The 15,735-nt window shown below is 36.6% G+C and overlaps 1 protein-coding gene across 1 annotated transcript in view; it reads right to left on the bottom strand.

Annotated features, from left to right (window-relative positions):
- Positions 1 to 7,927: 7,927 nt before the first annotated feature.
- Sptz (Spastizin) overlaps positions 7,928 to 15,735 on the bottom strand; it is a 713,541-nt gene continuing 705,733 nt past the window's right edge. The window contains exons 33-34 of the mRNA XM_067139843.2: positions 9,993 to 10,236; positions 7,928 to 9,861 (exon numbers count right to left, since the gene is read on the bottom strand). Coding sequence (XP_066995944.2) covers positions 9,694 to 9,861; positions 9,993 to 10,236 — 412 coding nt within the window. The 3' untranslated portion in view covers positions 7,928 to 9,693. The remainder of the gene's footprint in view (positions 9,862 to 9,992; positions 10,237 to 15,735) is intronic.

The following is a 15,735-nucleotide window of genomic DNA, read 5'->3' as shown; positions in this document are numbered from 1 at the left end:
GAACATTTTTACAAGCTAGCTACATATGATATAACAAACATGTATCCTAATATACCCACACAAAAAACTATCACTATCATAGAATCCAACCTTTATAACCACAGTAAGCTAAGCAAATTGGAAATAGATGAATTTATTAAACTTCTACAATTTGCTATCAATAACAACTATTTCAAGTTCCATGACACTATTTATCAACAAAAAGGATTACCTATGGGATCACCAATATCAGGCATAATAGCTGATATATATATGGATCACTTAGAGCATCAAGAAATTAAAAAAATAGAAAATATAATCTATTGGTGCAGGTTTGTCGATGATGCATTTATAATCATGGACAACAGACATACTAATGAAAACATAATCCTAGAACAACTAAATAAAATAGATCCCCACATTAAATTTACCATGGACACTGAACACAACAACACCATAAACTACCTAGATATATCCATAACCAGACATAACAACCACCTAACATACAATATATATAGGAAACCTACCCATACATCAAATACAATAAAGATAGACTCCACCCACCCACATGCCCATAAAAGAGCTGCATACTATAGTATGATTCATAGAGCATACAACATTCCACTTTCAAAAGAAAATCTAAATAAAGAACTAAACACAATCCATGAAATAGCAAAACAAAATGGATACAAAAGAGAAATGATAAACCGGATCATCAATAAAGTCAAAAACCAACCTAAAACCAAGCTAACTAGAATCACTAAAAATAAAAAAGAATATGCACTGTTTACTTATAACAATAACCATATACATCCCATAACAAACATCTTCAAAAAACAAGGCCTAAAAATAGCATATAAAACGGCACGCAACAACACCAACATACTATACAATTCCAAATTAGTTAATAACACGAATAAATACAATCATTCAGGAGTCTATCGCCTAAAATGTAACGACTGCCAAGCCAGCTATATAGGACTTACCGGTAGAAGTTTTTTAATACGATATAATGAACATGTAAACGCCGTCAAGCACAGACATTTTTCGGCTATGGGTCAGCATATTGACGATCAAAAACATAATTTCACAGACATTAAGAACGACATGCAAATCCTTAACATGAACCCAAAAAGTCCCTTACTCAGTATAATAGAAGAATTTTACATAAATTTAGACAAATATGTGAATCCAAACTCCAACCTAAATGAAAGTATAGACAGAAATAACATCCTTTTTCATGCAGTAATTCCCTTATTAAAAGATTTCTATATCAAAAGAATAAACAAGCAAAAATCGATATGTTCAAATCAACCGCCTCAAAACCCTCCCCCCTCCAACCCCACTCCTATTACTAACACTCCACCTATCCCCCCAAACCTCCCCTCCACCGCCGCTAACTACAATCTCAGAGCTACGCGCACCAGATCCCAACAGGCAGCTACTAAGAACGCACGGCTCCAGCACTTTACGTAAGTAAACGACATACGTTTCACTATCACACTTTCTATCCACAACATTATCACACTTTTATTTCTATTTCCAGACACTCCACCTTGGTTTCTCATTACATACAAGCTTCCAGAATTAACCAACGTGCACCAAGACGCATAACTTTCATCATATTTGACTAATGCCACCAATCTTAAACATCGCGTCTACGGAAGAAAACATGTTCCATTAACATTTTTAATAACTTTAATATCTGTAGCTGCCAATAGATCTTCAGATAAACAACAGCATTACCTAATTTGCAGTGGATCATTATAATACTAATTACCTATACATCTTATATTTTTATGGATCCACTTTGTTGGAACAATATATATACAAATCCATTTATGCCAAATCAGTGTATATGCTGTACTGCACACTAACAGCATCAATGTAATGAGTTTTTATACTAGACATGTGTGGCATACATACCATTGTTTTTGATTATATGCCCATTTTAACAATATTTTAATGTCCACATTAGCATATATTTTATTCAACTTTAACCTCATACTAAGTTCCAATCAGAATGTAATGACTTTACAAAATGAATTTAGCTTCTAGTATGTATAAAAGTAAGATGTTGCACTGACACTTAAATCAAAAATGTTCAAGCCTGTGTTCTGTAATATCATGTGACTAATCAACAGCCAATTCTGTAAATATTTGAATTTGTCACTGTTGAGTTACACAAACATATCTGTGTTCCATACTATATAACTTAAAATTGGATAGTAGTAGCAGTAAGGTAATATATGTCTTTATGAACAATGCACACTAGTCATGTACTAGACATACCAAACATTAATGATCAGCCTAAACTAGTCTAACTTTTACCACTATACGTGATGTTTTTATGAACAATTTACAATGCATGTCAACTGAGGATGACCCCATAGGGGTCGAAACTAGTCTTGAATATTTGTAATGTAAAATAAATTCGTATTGATAAGGTGGAGAATTGTATATATATTGTTTTTATGTAATGTAAGCCACCATCTCGAAACATTATCGAGGTCATTTTGCAATTGCTCACAATCTTGTAACTTATTTATTACTCTATACAGAATAACATCATCCGCAAAAAGCCTTTACGTCCCACTAACTACTTTTACTGTTTTCAGAGATGCGGAGGTCCCAGAATTAAGTCCTGCAGGAGTTGTTTTACATGCCAGTAAATCTACTGACATAAGGATGACATATTTGAGCACCTTCGGACTGAGCCAGAATCGAACCTGCCCAGTTCGGGGTCAGAAGGTCACCGCCTCAACCGCCGAGTCACTCGCCTGGTGAGGTTGACTATTTTGGGGGAATATGGATGCAAAGGAAGGATAAAAGAAATGTAACATGGTGCTCCCCTGATGGGATCACAAAAAAACAAATTGATCATGTGCTTATACTGGGTAGATACACGGCATGCTTCAGATGACCTGGAAGTGGATAGTTGTCGAGGCACAGATGGAGATAGTGATCATTATCTGGTAAGAGTCAAATACAGACAAAAGATAGCCAACTACAGAGAGATTAAGAGAGCTGCAGTACCTTGGTTTGATGATGCTAAGTTAAGGATGAAAATATAGCACAGCAATAATCAACAGTTTTGACAAATAGCCTCAATGAAGTGGAAGATTGGACAGGAGAGAGTATTGAAGTAAGGTGGTAAATGGTTGAAGGTATAATATACAAAATGGCCGAAACTGTTTTCGGCAGAAACAATAGAGCATTCAACACTAGTCTGATGAAGATTGTAGGAAGAATATTGAAGAAAGGAATGAACTAAGAAGGAGAATGTTACAGAGAATAACGAGAACTACTGTAGAATAATACAGGGAGAAGAGAAAGGAAGCGGACAAGGAATGTAGAAAGACAAAGAGAGAATTTGAGAAACAGTGGAATTTGTTTTTTACATCACTCTGATGCAGATAGGTCATATGGCGACGATGGGATAGGAACGACCTAGGAGTGGGAAGGAAGTGGCCGTGGTCTTAGTTTAGGCACAGCCTCAGCATTCGTCTGGTGTGAAAATGGGAAACCACGGAAAACCATCTTCAGGGCTGCCGGCAGTAGGGTTCGAACCCAATATTTCCCAGATTTAAGCTCACAGCTGCACACACCTAACAGCATGGCCAACTCGCCCAGAGAGAGAGCGAGAGAGAGAGAGAGAGAGAGAGAGAGAGAGAGAGAGAGAGAGAGAGCGCAAGAGAGAGAGAGAGAGAGAGAGCGAGAGAGCGAGAGAGAGCGAGAGAGAGAGAGCGAGAGAGAAAGACTGCTCAGAGAACTAGAGAGTTTTATATATAGGTTGAAGATATAAAGAAAGGATTTCAACCCAGAGCAGTTTTCTGTAAAGAAAAGGAGGGAAATCTGACTGGAGGTAAAGATCAGAGTTTAGACAGATGGGTGGAGTATTGTAGTGAATTGATGAATATGGAATCAGGATATGAAGGTGGGGTTGAATATGGACAGACAGCAGAAGAGATGGGGCAGGAATCATCAAGGAATCTACATTGCAAGAAGTTAATGATGGAATTAAGGCTCTTCCTCGACAATGGGTACATGAAAAGAAAAATTTTATGAAGTTTTTAGTGTTTGTGTAGAAGGCATATATCGCTGAGAGTATTTAACTTTTGATTATGTTTAATGTCTCAACTGAAAGATAAAACAGGAGAATCTGAAACATAGTTTTCATGAAATAGCGCTTCAAACAAGGTAAAATTTGTGCTAAATACATGACGTCACGCACACACTCTGTTGTGTTGACTCGCGTGCTTACTTGGACGTTAGCTAAAATAATGTTTTCTCCATTTCAAACTCGAATGTGAAATGTGAGAGAATATTTTAAAAAATATTGTAGATGAACATGCAGTAAAATTATTTGAAAGTTAATTGCAAATGTTACTTCATTACCATCTTTATACGGTTAGCTACAAAGCCAGTCCTGAGAGGTGGGATTGAATTTCCAATGAGGTCGCTTTTTATTAAGATGTTCACACTGCTCGCATCATTAGAGCCTCTTCCGAAAAGAAAAGGACATTGTGTACTACTTTATTAAATATTACATATAAGTCTACGCTATAAGTGTAAGAGACTATTATTTTGTAATTCTGAAGTTTAAGAAAAAAAATATATAGTTGTTCGTGGCATCGACCCCTGTGGTTCTTTTGCCACTACTTGCACCATATGAATGAACCTGCGTGTAATTGGAGTTGCGGAAGTATAGAGTGCTGAATGTGAGGAAAGGAACATTAAGGACAACAAAAACACCCAGTCCCCAGGCCAGGGATATTAATCATTTACAGTTAAAAACTCCTGTCCCGGCCTGGAATCAAACATCAAACCCGGGGCCGCCGGGTGACAGGCGGACGCGTTGCCACCTGCACCGCGGGGCCGGACATTCTGGCGTTTAAGGAGAAAGCTCTTAACAATAAGACACCAGGAGAAGACAACATTACAGCAGAAATTATAAAATATGGAAGTGAAAAACTAACAATGTGGTTGCATGAGATTATGATGGAGATATGGCAAAAGGAGAAAAAGCCAGAGAAATGGAATATAGCAATACTCTGCCCTATACATAAGAAAAATGATAAAGCAGACTGTGGAAATTATAGAGGAATAGTACTGCTATGTATTGCTTACGTTTCGTTTGACCTATATTATAACAACATAATTACATTTCGTTTGACCTATATTATAACAACGTAATTTCCACACAAGATAAAAAGAACACAAAAACGTGATCAGATATAATCAGCATTCAGCCTTCGGGGAGCATATATATGATTGCTCAAACCATTTCACAGACATCAGCACAGATCTAAAAATTGTACACAACGAAAATAAAAGTAAAGCCTTGAATTTGTAGGAAGCAATCGAAATTTACATTGCAAAAAATGCTACTGCAACCAACCTGAATGACCATACACACTTAAAAAATTCCCCCCTCTTCGCTCTACTCACATAACATCTGGATAACACTTACTCATAAAATTAGCCTTTATAATAATAATAATAATAATAATAATAATAATAATAATAATAATAATAATAATAATAATAATAATACATTGTAATCACTAAACTCTCCATCATTTACAAGTTTATGCAACGTAAACACTACTGTACATATATAAGCATGTTTTAAGTGATTTAATAGAATCTGAGGATGTTCTTGTAGAACAAAACATGTCATTCTTTGTATAATAGTGTGTATTTTTACAGGTATGTATATAGTGTTACAATTTATATTGTAATTGCAGTGTGTTTGACAGACTGAAAAGTTTTTATTACATTTAACTAAGTTGACACTCAAAAGTATGGCTTCATTCTTAACAAATTATAAAATTTTAGCAAAAATCATAGCTGGGAGACAGACCATATGCAGAAGAATATCTGGGAGATTACCAGTGAGCTTCAGAATGAACAGATCAACTACGGACCAGATTTTTACTTTCAGACAGATCCTTGAAAATGTTATGAGTAGTGCCCAGAATGGAAACTGTAGGACCAGTTATTATTTTACCATTTTAGCTTCCGTAACCTATTTGATAGTGTAATGCCTTTTAAGTTGTTGTGGATATTTTCTGCTGTTATTTGTGTATTAAAATTAAGTGATGAAAAGAAAAAATATATAATTTAACGTACCGTATTAATAATAATAAAGAATCATTTTAACTTAATAGACAACAAATAACATTTACACAAACAATATTTTCATAGTACACAAATCTCTACTTAAAACTCCACAAACCAAATGGCCGAGAGGGTTGCCACGGCCCGTCCTTGCTACGTAAAATTTAGTGCTGGTTGTGAGTATAGTTTTAAGAGGAAGAACAACTTGGTAACCTCTACTAACACTAATCAGAAGGAAAACGGAAGAGGTCCGATACTTCGAAAAATGAAGGTATCGGCAAAAGAAAAGAAAGACCACGAAGAGCATCAAAATGAAAGACTCCCTAGGCCTCACAAATCTAATACCGTTGAGATCGGAAAAGAACAAGAGTTTACCAAGGGAGATCAGACAGAAAAGATAAGACCGAAGAACCTGGCACAAGTGGAAACGACACCAGACTCAGCTATGGGAACTGTAGTCGTCAATCCACACTCCCAAGTTGAGAGGCCCTGGTCCCACTTTTAGTCGCCTCCTCTTACGATGGACAGGGGATACCTTTGACGTTAATCTATAATCCCCACCCAAAGGGGGATGTAACATTAAGTACTAAAATGTGATGCAGATATGTGTTAAGCAGCTTACATTAGAGCATCTTTATTACTTTAGTGCCCATTTTTGTCATTATAAATGCCTATTTCCTAAATGTTAAGTGCTCATTTGCCTGCATATTTTAGCAAAAATAAATGCCCAAACTTCTGGGCTCTGGTTATGAGTATAACATTGATATTTACCAGCTGTTTATTGATTTTAAGCATATGATAGTATCAGAAGGGATCAGCTATGGAAGGCAATGAAAGAGGCAGGAATACTTAACAAACTGACAAGATTGGCTTAAATGACTCTGGAAAAACAACAACATGTAAAGTTTGAGGTTACTTTATCAAAAGCTTTTGAAGTTAACCAAGGCTTGCGACAGGGTGATGTACTCTCCACCCTTCTGTTTAACATTGCCTTGGAGAGGGTAATGCGAATAATACAAGAGAGCAACCCAGGTGAAACATTGTTTAATCAAGTGGCACAAGACCTTGCATATGAAGATGATAATGATTTGCTATCTAGGAGGAAACAGGATCTGGAAGAGAAGTCGTAAAGAACTAGAAAAATATGGGGCTGAGGTGGGACTGGTGATTAATCAATCAAAAACTAAGTACATGTTAACATCTAGAAAAAGTATAATGAAGCAGAAAAATGTGTGAATTTGAATGTTAAAGAATGTGAAAGATGCAAGAGCTTTAAATATCTAGGGTCAATGGTAGCTGAAAACAATGATATGAGAGAAGAAATACATGCTAGGATAGCAGCTGGTAATAGGAGTTACTTTGCCTTAAGCAAAGTATTTAAAGCTAAAAACCTTAGTAGGAATTTGAGACCTGTGGTGAAGTATGGTGCGGAGACTTGGACTATGACACAAAGTGATGATGAGTTGTTACAGAGATGGGAAAGGAAGATACTTACGAATGTCCATGGACCAGTGAAGAATGGTGGACTCTAGCGAATCAGTAATAAGGAAATCAGAGAACTGTATAATAAACCAGGTATAGCAGCAGAAATAAAGAGTAGTAGACTGTGATGGTTGGAACATGTAGAAAGAATGACAGAGCAGGACAGTTAAGAAAGTCTTCAATGGTATACTTTCTTTTATTACAACTTGCTTTACGTTGCACCGATACAGATAGGTCTTATGGCGACGATGGGATAGGAGAGGCCTAGGAGTACGGAAAACCATCTTCAGGGCTGCCGACAGTGGGGCTTGAACCCACTATCTCCCGGATGTAAGCTCACAGCTGTGCACCCCTAACCGTGTGGCCAACTTGCCCGGTCAATGGTAAACCAGGAGGGCGTTGTATGAGGGGAAGACCAAGGATCAGATGGTTGGGCAATGTGGAGGAGGATTTGAGAAGAATGATGGAGAACCGAAGCAGTCAACAGAGAAGAGTGGAGATTGTCCAGGAGGCCACGGACTTACAGGGGCTGTAGCACCAAGGAGTAAGCAACACATATTAATAGTTACATTATTTATACTACAGTGCCTTTATTAAATTACAACAACTGTAAACTCTCATTTAATTAGAACTTTTGACATGACACCAAACAAAAAAATATTCCGACAGATTTTCAGGAGTAAAACCTCCTTTGCCCTCTATCAAATACAGAGAAAGTAAACTCTACATGTCAGACGAAGTATGAGATGTATTTTTCACAACGGCAATTTCCCTATGATCCCAAGACAGTGTTTCGTGCAGCTTACCTCTACAGAGAAAACAACCCACTTGTTCCACCTTCTTAAAACCTGGACTGTGTGTCAAAACAGCCTCCCAAGTTCTTGACTAAGGTTGCTTCAGCAGGTCCAGGAGCTACTTTGTCTCTCATCACTAGAAGAGCTATTTCTTCCTATTCTTAACTGCACATAGTAGGCATGAAAAATTACTTCCCACTTCTTAATGGCACATAGCAGGTATAAAAAAAATGGGTCTTTATGCAGCTCAACTCCTGTACGGCTGGCCCTGAATGAAATGCCTTCTGTGCATTTACAATCAAACCTCTCACACCTCACATTCAGAGAACACTGGCTATTTTTTGTGCACACTACTATCACGTGATTGTACCACGTCTGGCATGCGGCTGACAGATTACTGTCATCTGTATACATTCTGCCACACTGTACAACTTTCCTTTCCATGAACAGTGCCAACAATAAGTTATTTATGCTGCAATGGTCAGCAATACCATTTCAGCAAGTTCCACAGTAACTTTAAAATAAATAAAATACAAATGTATAGATTAAATACAACAAATTGTATCTTCTTACGTTCCAACAAGAAAATAGGTCATTTTAAGATTCTACCTAAAAATTTGCTCTTTTAGGGCCATTTAAATTTATGTACATTATTTGTTGATCAACAAAAGGAAAAAGAATAGTGATATTTTGAGAGTAATAAGATGGCAAGAGAATATGCTCAAACCCCAGAACTTGGGGCTTGTTCATTACAAAGGACAGTTTCAGCTACTTCCTCAGCACTGGAGAGTGCACTAAAACCCAGTCATGCCAAGTCTCCCCCTTTCTGTTTTCTAGACCAAAGTCTCTATAACTTTCACCCTGTTGATACCAGAACTATCAGGTTTCCTAAACCTAACATATCCTCCATTTTCACTTTTCTGGGTGCGTTTATATTTCTCTTTTATTGCTCCAGGAGAGAGAATAAAAACATGCAAAGGCAACTCAAAATTCTCACTGCCATATGAAGATTACATAAACTATAACTGTACATTCTCCATAACATTATAAATGCTCGAATTATTATTCATCTTCTACAAAAATAAAGCAATATCATGTTCAAATTTAAAAAATATATATGTTTTGGATATTTTAGAAAGTATGGAAGAAAATAAAGAGAATTAAACAGAAGTAGCTTAGAACGTACATGACATAGATGTAATCACTGGCACATTGAAGTTCTATATGCAACAAATGTGGAAACTGAAGAACAAAAATATTCGTCAAATAAAAAAGAATAACAATGATATACCACAATCATATGGAATGTTGTGTGTCAGGATGCAGAACTGTGATCAAGTCGCTTCTGGCAGATTTTCCGTATAGCAGTCTGCCCTAAATGTTCAGCTTCTCGTAGAATTCTCCTTACATCGCCCAGTCTATCATGTTTAACAGCCAGAAGGTAAGCAGACTTCAGTTGTTTGCATTCAATATAAGCAGTAACCTGGAGTAAAATAAAAGTTCTTTATATGGTATACAAGCAAAAATATTTCACGTATATTATACTTTGACTGAACAATTTAAATGAATAACCTAATAGATAAAGAATGAACTACAGAATATATTCCATCCTACCTTAGTACCAACATCCACCATTAGTTTCACAAGTGATTCAATATCAACTGGATCTGGTTTTGCTGCCAGCACTTCAACACATCCTGCCAGCACCTCATCACATATGGTGTTAACATCCGACATACCAGAATTTCGAATGCAGCCAATCAATTGCTCAATGTCACAAAGGCGGGAATCATTAGCAAATTTTCTTCCAGCATGACTGAACACTCTCAAAGCCTTCAAGTGATAATCTTGAATAATTCTGAAACAGAGAAAAAAGAAGGATACTGAAGAAAATTGAATCATTAATCATAAACCTGACAATTTCATTGTATTTCTTAAAAGGCAATATGTTTTTAGCCAGATAACATACTCGATTTCCTTGACCATTATGTCCTTGAAGTATACCATAGTCAAATATCACAAAATATTACAGACAGTTCAATATACTCCACTTGAGAAGGAAGGTGTTGATGAAAATAAAAGAAATTGTCTGGGCTTGTAGGTCATGGTTCAGTTAGTTTCCTATCATTTTCAAGTTGAAAAAGCCAGGCATAATTTCTGGTGAAATGTTGCAAGCTAGGAGCCCAATTGGACCATGGCCTACAAGCCCGGAAAATGTATTCTCTATTTACTGAGATTACAGCAATGAATTCCAAAGCTGTTATATTCAAGATGATGAATCATTCATTTCAATTTAAAACAGAAAAGTCATAACTAAAAGGAAGGCTAGGAAAACAACAAATAGGGAATCTGCCACCTGGGCGACTGCCCTAAATGCAGATCAGTAGTGATTGACTGATGAAATAAATTACATTGCTGTCATAACTATGCATCCTCAATGGCTTGAGAGTACAGTATATAAACTATCCTTTGGGAGAGGTCTGTATTGTTTGCAGTGGGCTTCATTTATTTTCGCGTAAGTCTGACCTGCTCATCTGAGTAACTGTCCACCTTCTAGACTGAAGATCAATCCTGCATGACTGAAAAGTACTTAAATATGACAGCTTAGGATAAGTATATTTACCAGAGGGGTATAAAAAAAAAAACTGGAATTATTTTATTACTGGTAAATACTGGCTGCCTTCATTCATATTCACTTACAGACCTTCAAAGTATTGTCCCTTGGATACAATACAATGGTTCCAGCATTCAGTCCACTGTTCAAAACACAGGGTACCCACTTTGCTGCAACTTTGTGATAAACAGGAACATTGCGTATGTCATCATAGGTTTTCAAGCTATGGGACAACACAGGATGGATTTATACTATAAATTCATGGATATCGATCAAGATTTGAAAACCCTCATAGTGGTGAATATCTTAATATCTTAGAAAATAATTTTATCCACCTAGACCAATATTTTAATCCTAATTTCAACCTTAATGACATATCAGAATAATCTAACTCTTTATCTGATCTAATAATCCCTATTCTCAATAGAAAGGAATCAAATACTCAAAACCCCCTTCTCCATAATCTCCCTTCCAGTAATCACCCACCATTTCACATCCTTCACAGCCCCGCCCCTTCCCTTCCCTTTCCTACAGCCCCCCCACTCTTCCATCAGCACTTCAACCCAGTTCCATCCCATCATGTCAGTGTGATCTAAAGCTTGACACAGTTTGCACGCTTCAACTTTATGTTTGGGGCGAGTCTCATAGTGATCTCCTTCTTATTCTTCTTTCCTCTTTATTTTTCTTGTAATTCCTTGCTTCCACTCTTTCAGATGAACAATTTCAGCAATCGGTTTTGGAAAGAAAACACAACAGTCAACACTGTATGCAAATGTCCCATCTGAATATTACATGATTCTGTTTACATTCGATCAATTGTAACTTGGTATTAAGAAGAACATTTTGGGTGACAATATTTAAGTTTTTAGATTGAAGTTGAAGCTTTCAGGAAATGCATCCTTTTATATATGACAAACTGTGATCAGCATTTTAATAATAATAATAATAATAATAATAATAATAATAATAATAATAATGCTATTTGCTTTACGTCCCACAAACTACTCTTTTACGGTTTTCGGAGAGGCCGAGGTGCTAAAATTTAGTCCCTCAGGAGTTCTTTTACGTGCCAGTAAATCTACCAACACGAGGCTGACGTATTTGAGTACCTTCAAATACCACCGAACTGAGTCAGGATCGAACCTGCCAAGTTGAGGTCAGAAGGCCAGCGCCTCAATCGTCTGAGCCACTCAGCCCGGCAATCAACATTTTAATAATCTGGCCTAGCATCAGAATTCAACAAATATAGACACACGAACCTACATTATTTATCAAGAATGTCTTCCATTTAACATATTTTTAGTTGTCTTGTATAGAACTTCAACAATACATGATTTTTAGCTTGTATGACACTTATTTTATTATTATATGTCATGACTTGTTTTTAACGTAATTTTGGCTGAAGATGGACTCTAAAGAGATCAAAACTAGTCCCGAATATATGCAATTATTGTTATAATAAATTAGTATCAAATAGGTGGAAACTTTTTAGCTCTTGCTTTCAAATTTGTAATTGCTCTTCAATATGGATTATCATGAAGTTTATAGCTTATGATACAAGCTGCAGCTGCTTTAACTGCATAGGACATCTTGCATGATAATAGAAAACTTAATGAATAAATGGAGAGAAAGGAAGACTATTTTCATTAATGGTGATAAAATGTAGGAATAAAAGAAATGAAAGTTGCAAGGAACTTCACAAAAAAAAAAAAAAAAGTTTAGTTGAAGAATCTGTTCACATGGTAGGTTTTTTTTACTTATTTTTTATTTGTCTTTATAGTGGTGAAGTTAGGACTTATGGTCCACTCTTACAATTAACCAAATCATTGTACAGAAAAATTGTGGAATATATTAAATATTTTAAAAGAAACTAATTTGTAACTAATTTGTAACATAAGTTAAAAATAAATGCAACATAATTATGTACATATCATTCGTCAAATGACTAAATAAAATTTAATGTAAAATTAAGTTTAAATTTCACACACACACGCACGCACGCGGAAGACTTGAAAGACCTTAATGAGTTACTGCTATGAATGTTATTTTGAACAGAGTTGCATAATCTAGTGCCTGTTGCAATAAATGACCGATTATAGGCAGCTGACCTGCTAAAGGGAATGGCAAGCGTAATAACACAGCTTGTACTGTATTATGCTGGCGAAAAGAGGAAAGGTATGTAAAGTTTGATGGCAGGTACTGGGGAGTTCTCTCAGTTAGTGATCTGAACACCAACACAGCTACATGAAGATTTCTGAGTTCTTCAAATTTCAGGAGGGTAAGTTGCTTGTAATAAGGTATGACATGTGAATCATAGCGTAAGGAAAATATAAATCTGATGCTGGAATTCATGGTCATTTGTATCTTTCTAATTTGTTCTTTCATTGCATCTATGAATACAGCATCACAGTAAAAGAAAAAGGGAGAACTAATGTTTTTATAAGTCTGACATTCATATTTAACAGTAAAATGTTTAGGTGGTATTTCAGAAGATGGAAAGAGGCATATGCTCTATTACAGATACGAGTGACATGTTCATTCCAATTTAGATTTTCATTTATAACAACACCTAGATTATTTACTGAACATTCATATAGAACTTTGGTACCAGATAGAGTGAAGGGATGTCTAAAGTCTTTGTCATGTTTATTAATTTTGAATGTTCAACTATAATGGCACCAGGCGAGTTGGCCATGCAGTTAGGAGCGCGCAGCTGTGAGCTTGCATCCGGTAGATAGTGGGTTCGAACCCCACTGTCGGCAGCCCTGAAGATGGTTTTCCGTGGTTTCCCATTTTCACACCAGGCAAATGCTGGAGCTGTACCTTAATTAAGGCCACGGCTGCTTCCTTCCCATTCCTAGGCCTTTCCTGTCCCATCGACGCCATAAGACCTATCTGTGTCGGTGCGACATAAAGCAACTAACAAACTATAATGGCTTTTGTCTTGGAAGGAAGTAATGGAAATCTATAACAATAACCTAATTATTAGATTGTAATGAATGTTTTGAACTGGTATATTATTATTTATCAGGAACTGCTTAGCCAAGGAAGTAAAGGCATGCTCAGTTCACTCGGAAGGACGTGGGTTCGATTTCCCGTCAGGGAGTCTAAATTTTAAGAAAGAATATTTCCACTTGTGTAGCAGCACATGGCCCTGAGGTTCACTCAGTCTGCACCAAAAATGAGCACCAGATTAATTCCTGGGAATAAATGTGGCTGGCCATAGAGATAACCACTTTACCCTACTTAGTGCCAAGGTGACGGAAAATTGAAGTCTTCACCTTCTGCTCCTCGAAGGGCCTACATAGCCTGTATGGGGATGGATTTGCCTTTAACATTATTATTAATTACCTACTATATCCTTGATCTTCGTTAAGTAAATTATAGTTTCAATTTCACAGCATAAAGTAAAGAAATCACATGGAATCCTTATTTGCCCTCGGAAAACTGGCAATCCTATTTTCAGCATTCAGTCTGCAAGCCCCTTTGAATTAACTAATTACAACTACCTCCATGACTTCATTTAGTTCTACAACTCCTATCTTTATATCCCTAAAAGCTGATCCTAACCAGTCATTCTGGTCTCCCTCTGTTTCTCTTACTCTCCACAGTCGTGTTCATTACCCTACTAGGTAACCTAACGGAGCCAGTCTGGCAATGACTGCTACTATTGGTTGCCTTCACGTGATGTCATCTGGCATACACTGCACTCAATGCACTACATACTACCCTTTTTTTTTTTTTTTTTTTTTGCTAGTGGCTTTACGTCGCACCGACACAGACAGGTCTTATGGCGAGGATGGGATAGGAAAGGCCGAGGAGTTAAAAGGAAGCGGCCATGGCCTTAATTAACGTACAGCCACAGCTACATACTTCTACTGAGAGGTAGATAGTCTTTCACAAATGATTCTGTGTCCTTTCTAATTTCTAATTCAATATGATACCAATCTACTATTTCACAGTACACTCATCACTACAGCGTTGTATTAAATACAGTTACCGCCAATGGTGCGTAACTTCTTATGAAGTGAAGTGTGAAGACATGCACATTGTAAGTGGCTGGGAAGCAATTCGCATTACATTCCTTTTAGCAGCATATTTCTTTGCTGCTTGTAAATGCCCTTCTTGATTTAAATGTCTATTCAAATGAATGTTCTTGTCCTTGCATACAAAGTAATTATTTTGTCATGCATGTTAGCAAACTTTGATTTTAGAGTTCAATTTAATGTTTAATCACATTATCATATTCATGAAAGCTGGCAAAAGTAATCTCTTTACCCAATCTGCAATAAGGGTAGTAAGACCTCCCTCAACAGATGCTAGATATCCATATGATGTCAAACGGTAGTTGGCAAGTGTTACACTTCCTTAGATATACATAGGATTTCTGAGAGAGCAGCCTTTTTAGAATTAATTGCATTGGCAATATTCTGATAACTCATCTTACACTCCTTTCTCCATTCTGATTGACATCAAGGAAGGGCATCACACCAGAAGAATATGCCATATAATTTCATTTCACCTCATGCTCGATCCCGTATCAGGAAACGGGACAGAGGGGTAGACATGCAATGTCTTCATGAAATCTTTAAATAATATTGTATTCTGAAAACAATTACTAGACTTCCTTTTTTTTATTGATTGATTGGATAGATTGGATTGATTAATTGAACACAGATAATCATGAATTTGTATTTTTGTTGCTAAGTCCATATCAACGTCGAGCCACGACAAAGTGCGTTA

Source organism: Anabrus simplex, chromosome 2, assembly GCF_040414725.1.
Source record: "Anabrus simplex isolate iqAnaSimp1 chromosome 2, ASM4041472v1, whole genome shotgun sequence".
Lineage (NCBI taxonomy): Eukaryota > Metazoa > Arthropoda > Insecta > Orthoptera > Tettigoniidae > Anabrus > Anabrus simplex.
Note: the sequence above shows the minus strand (reverse complement) of the source record. Positions and strands in the feature narration are given on the sequence as shown.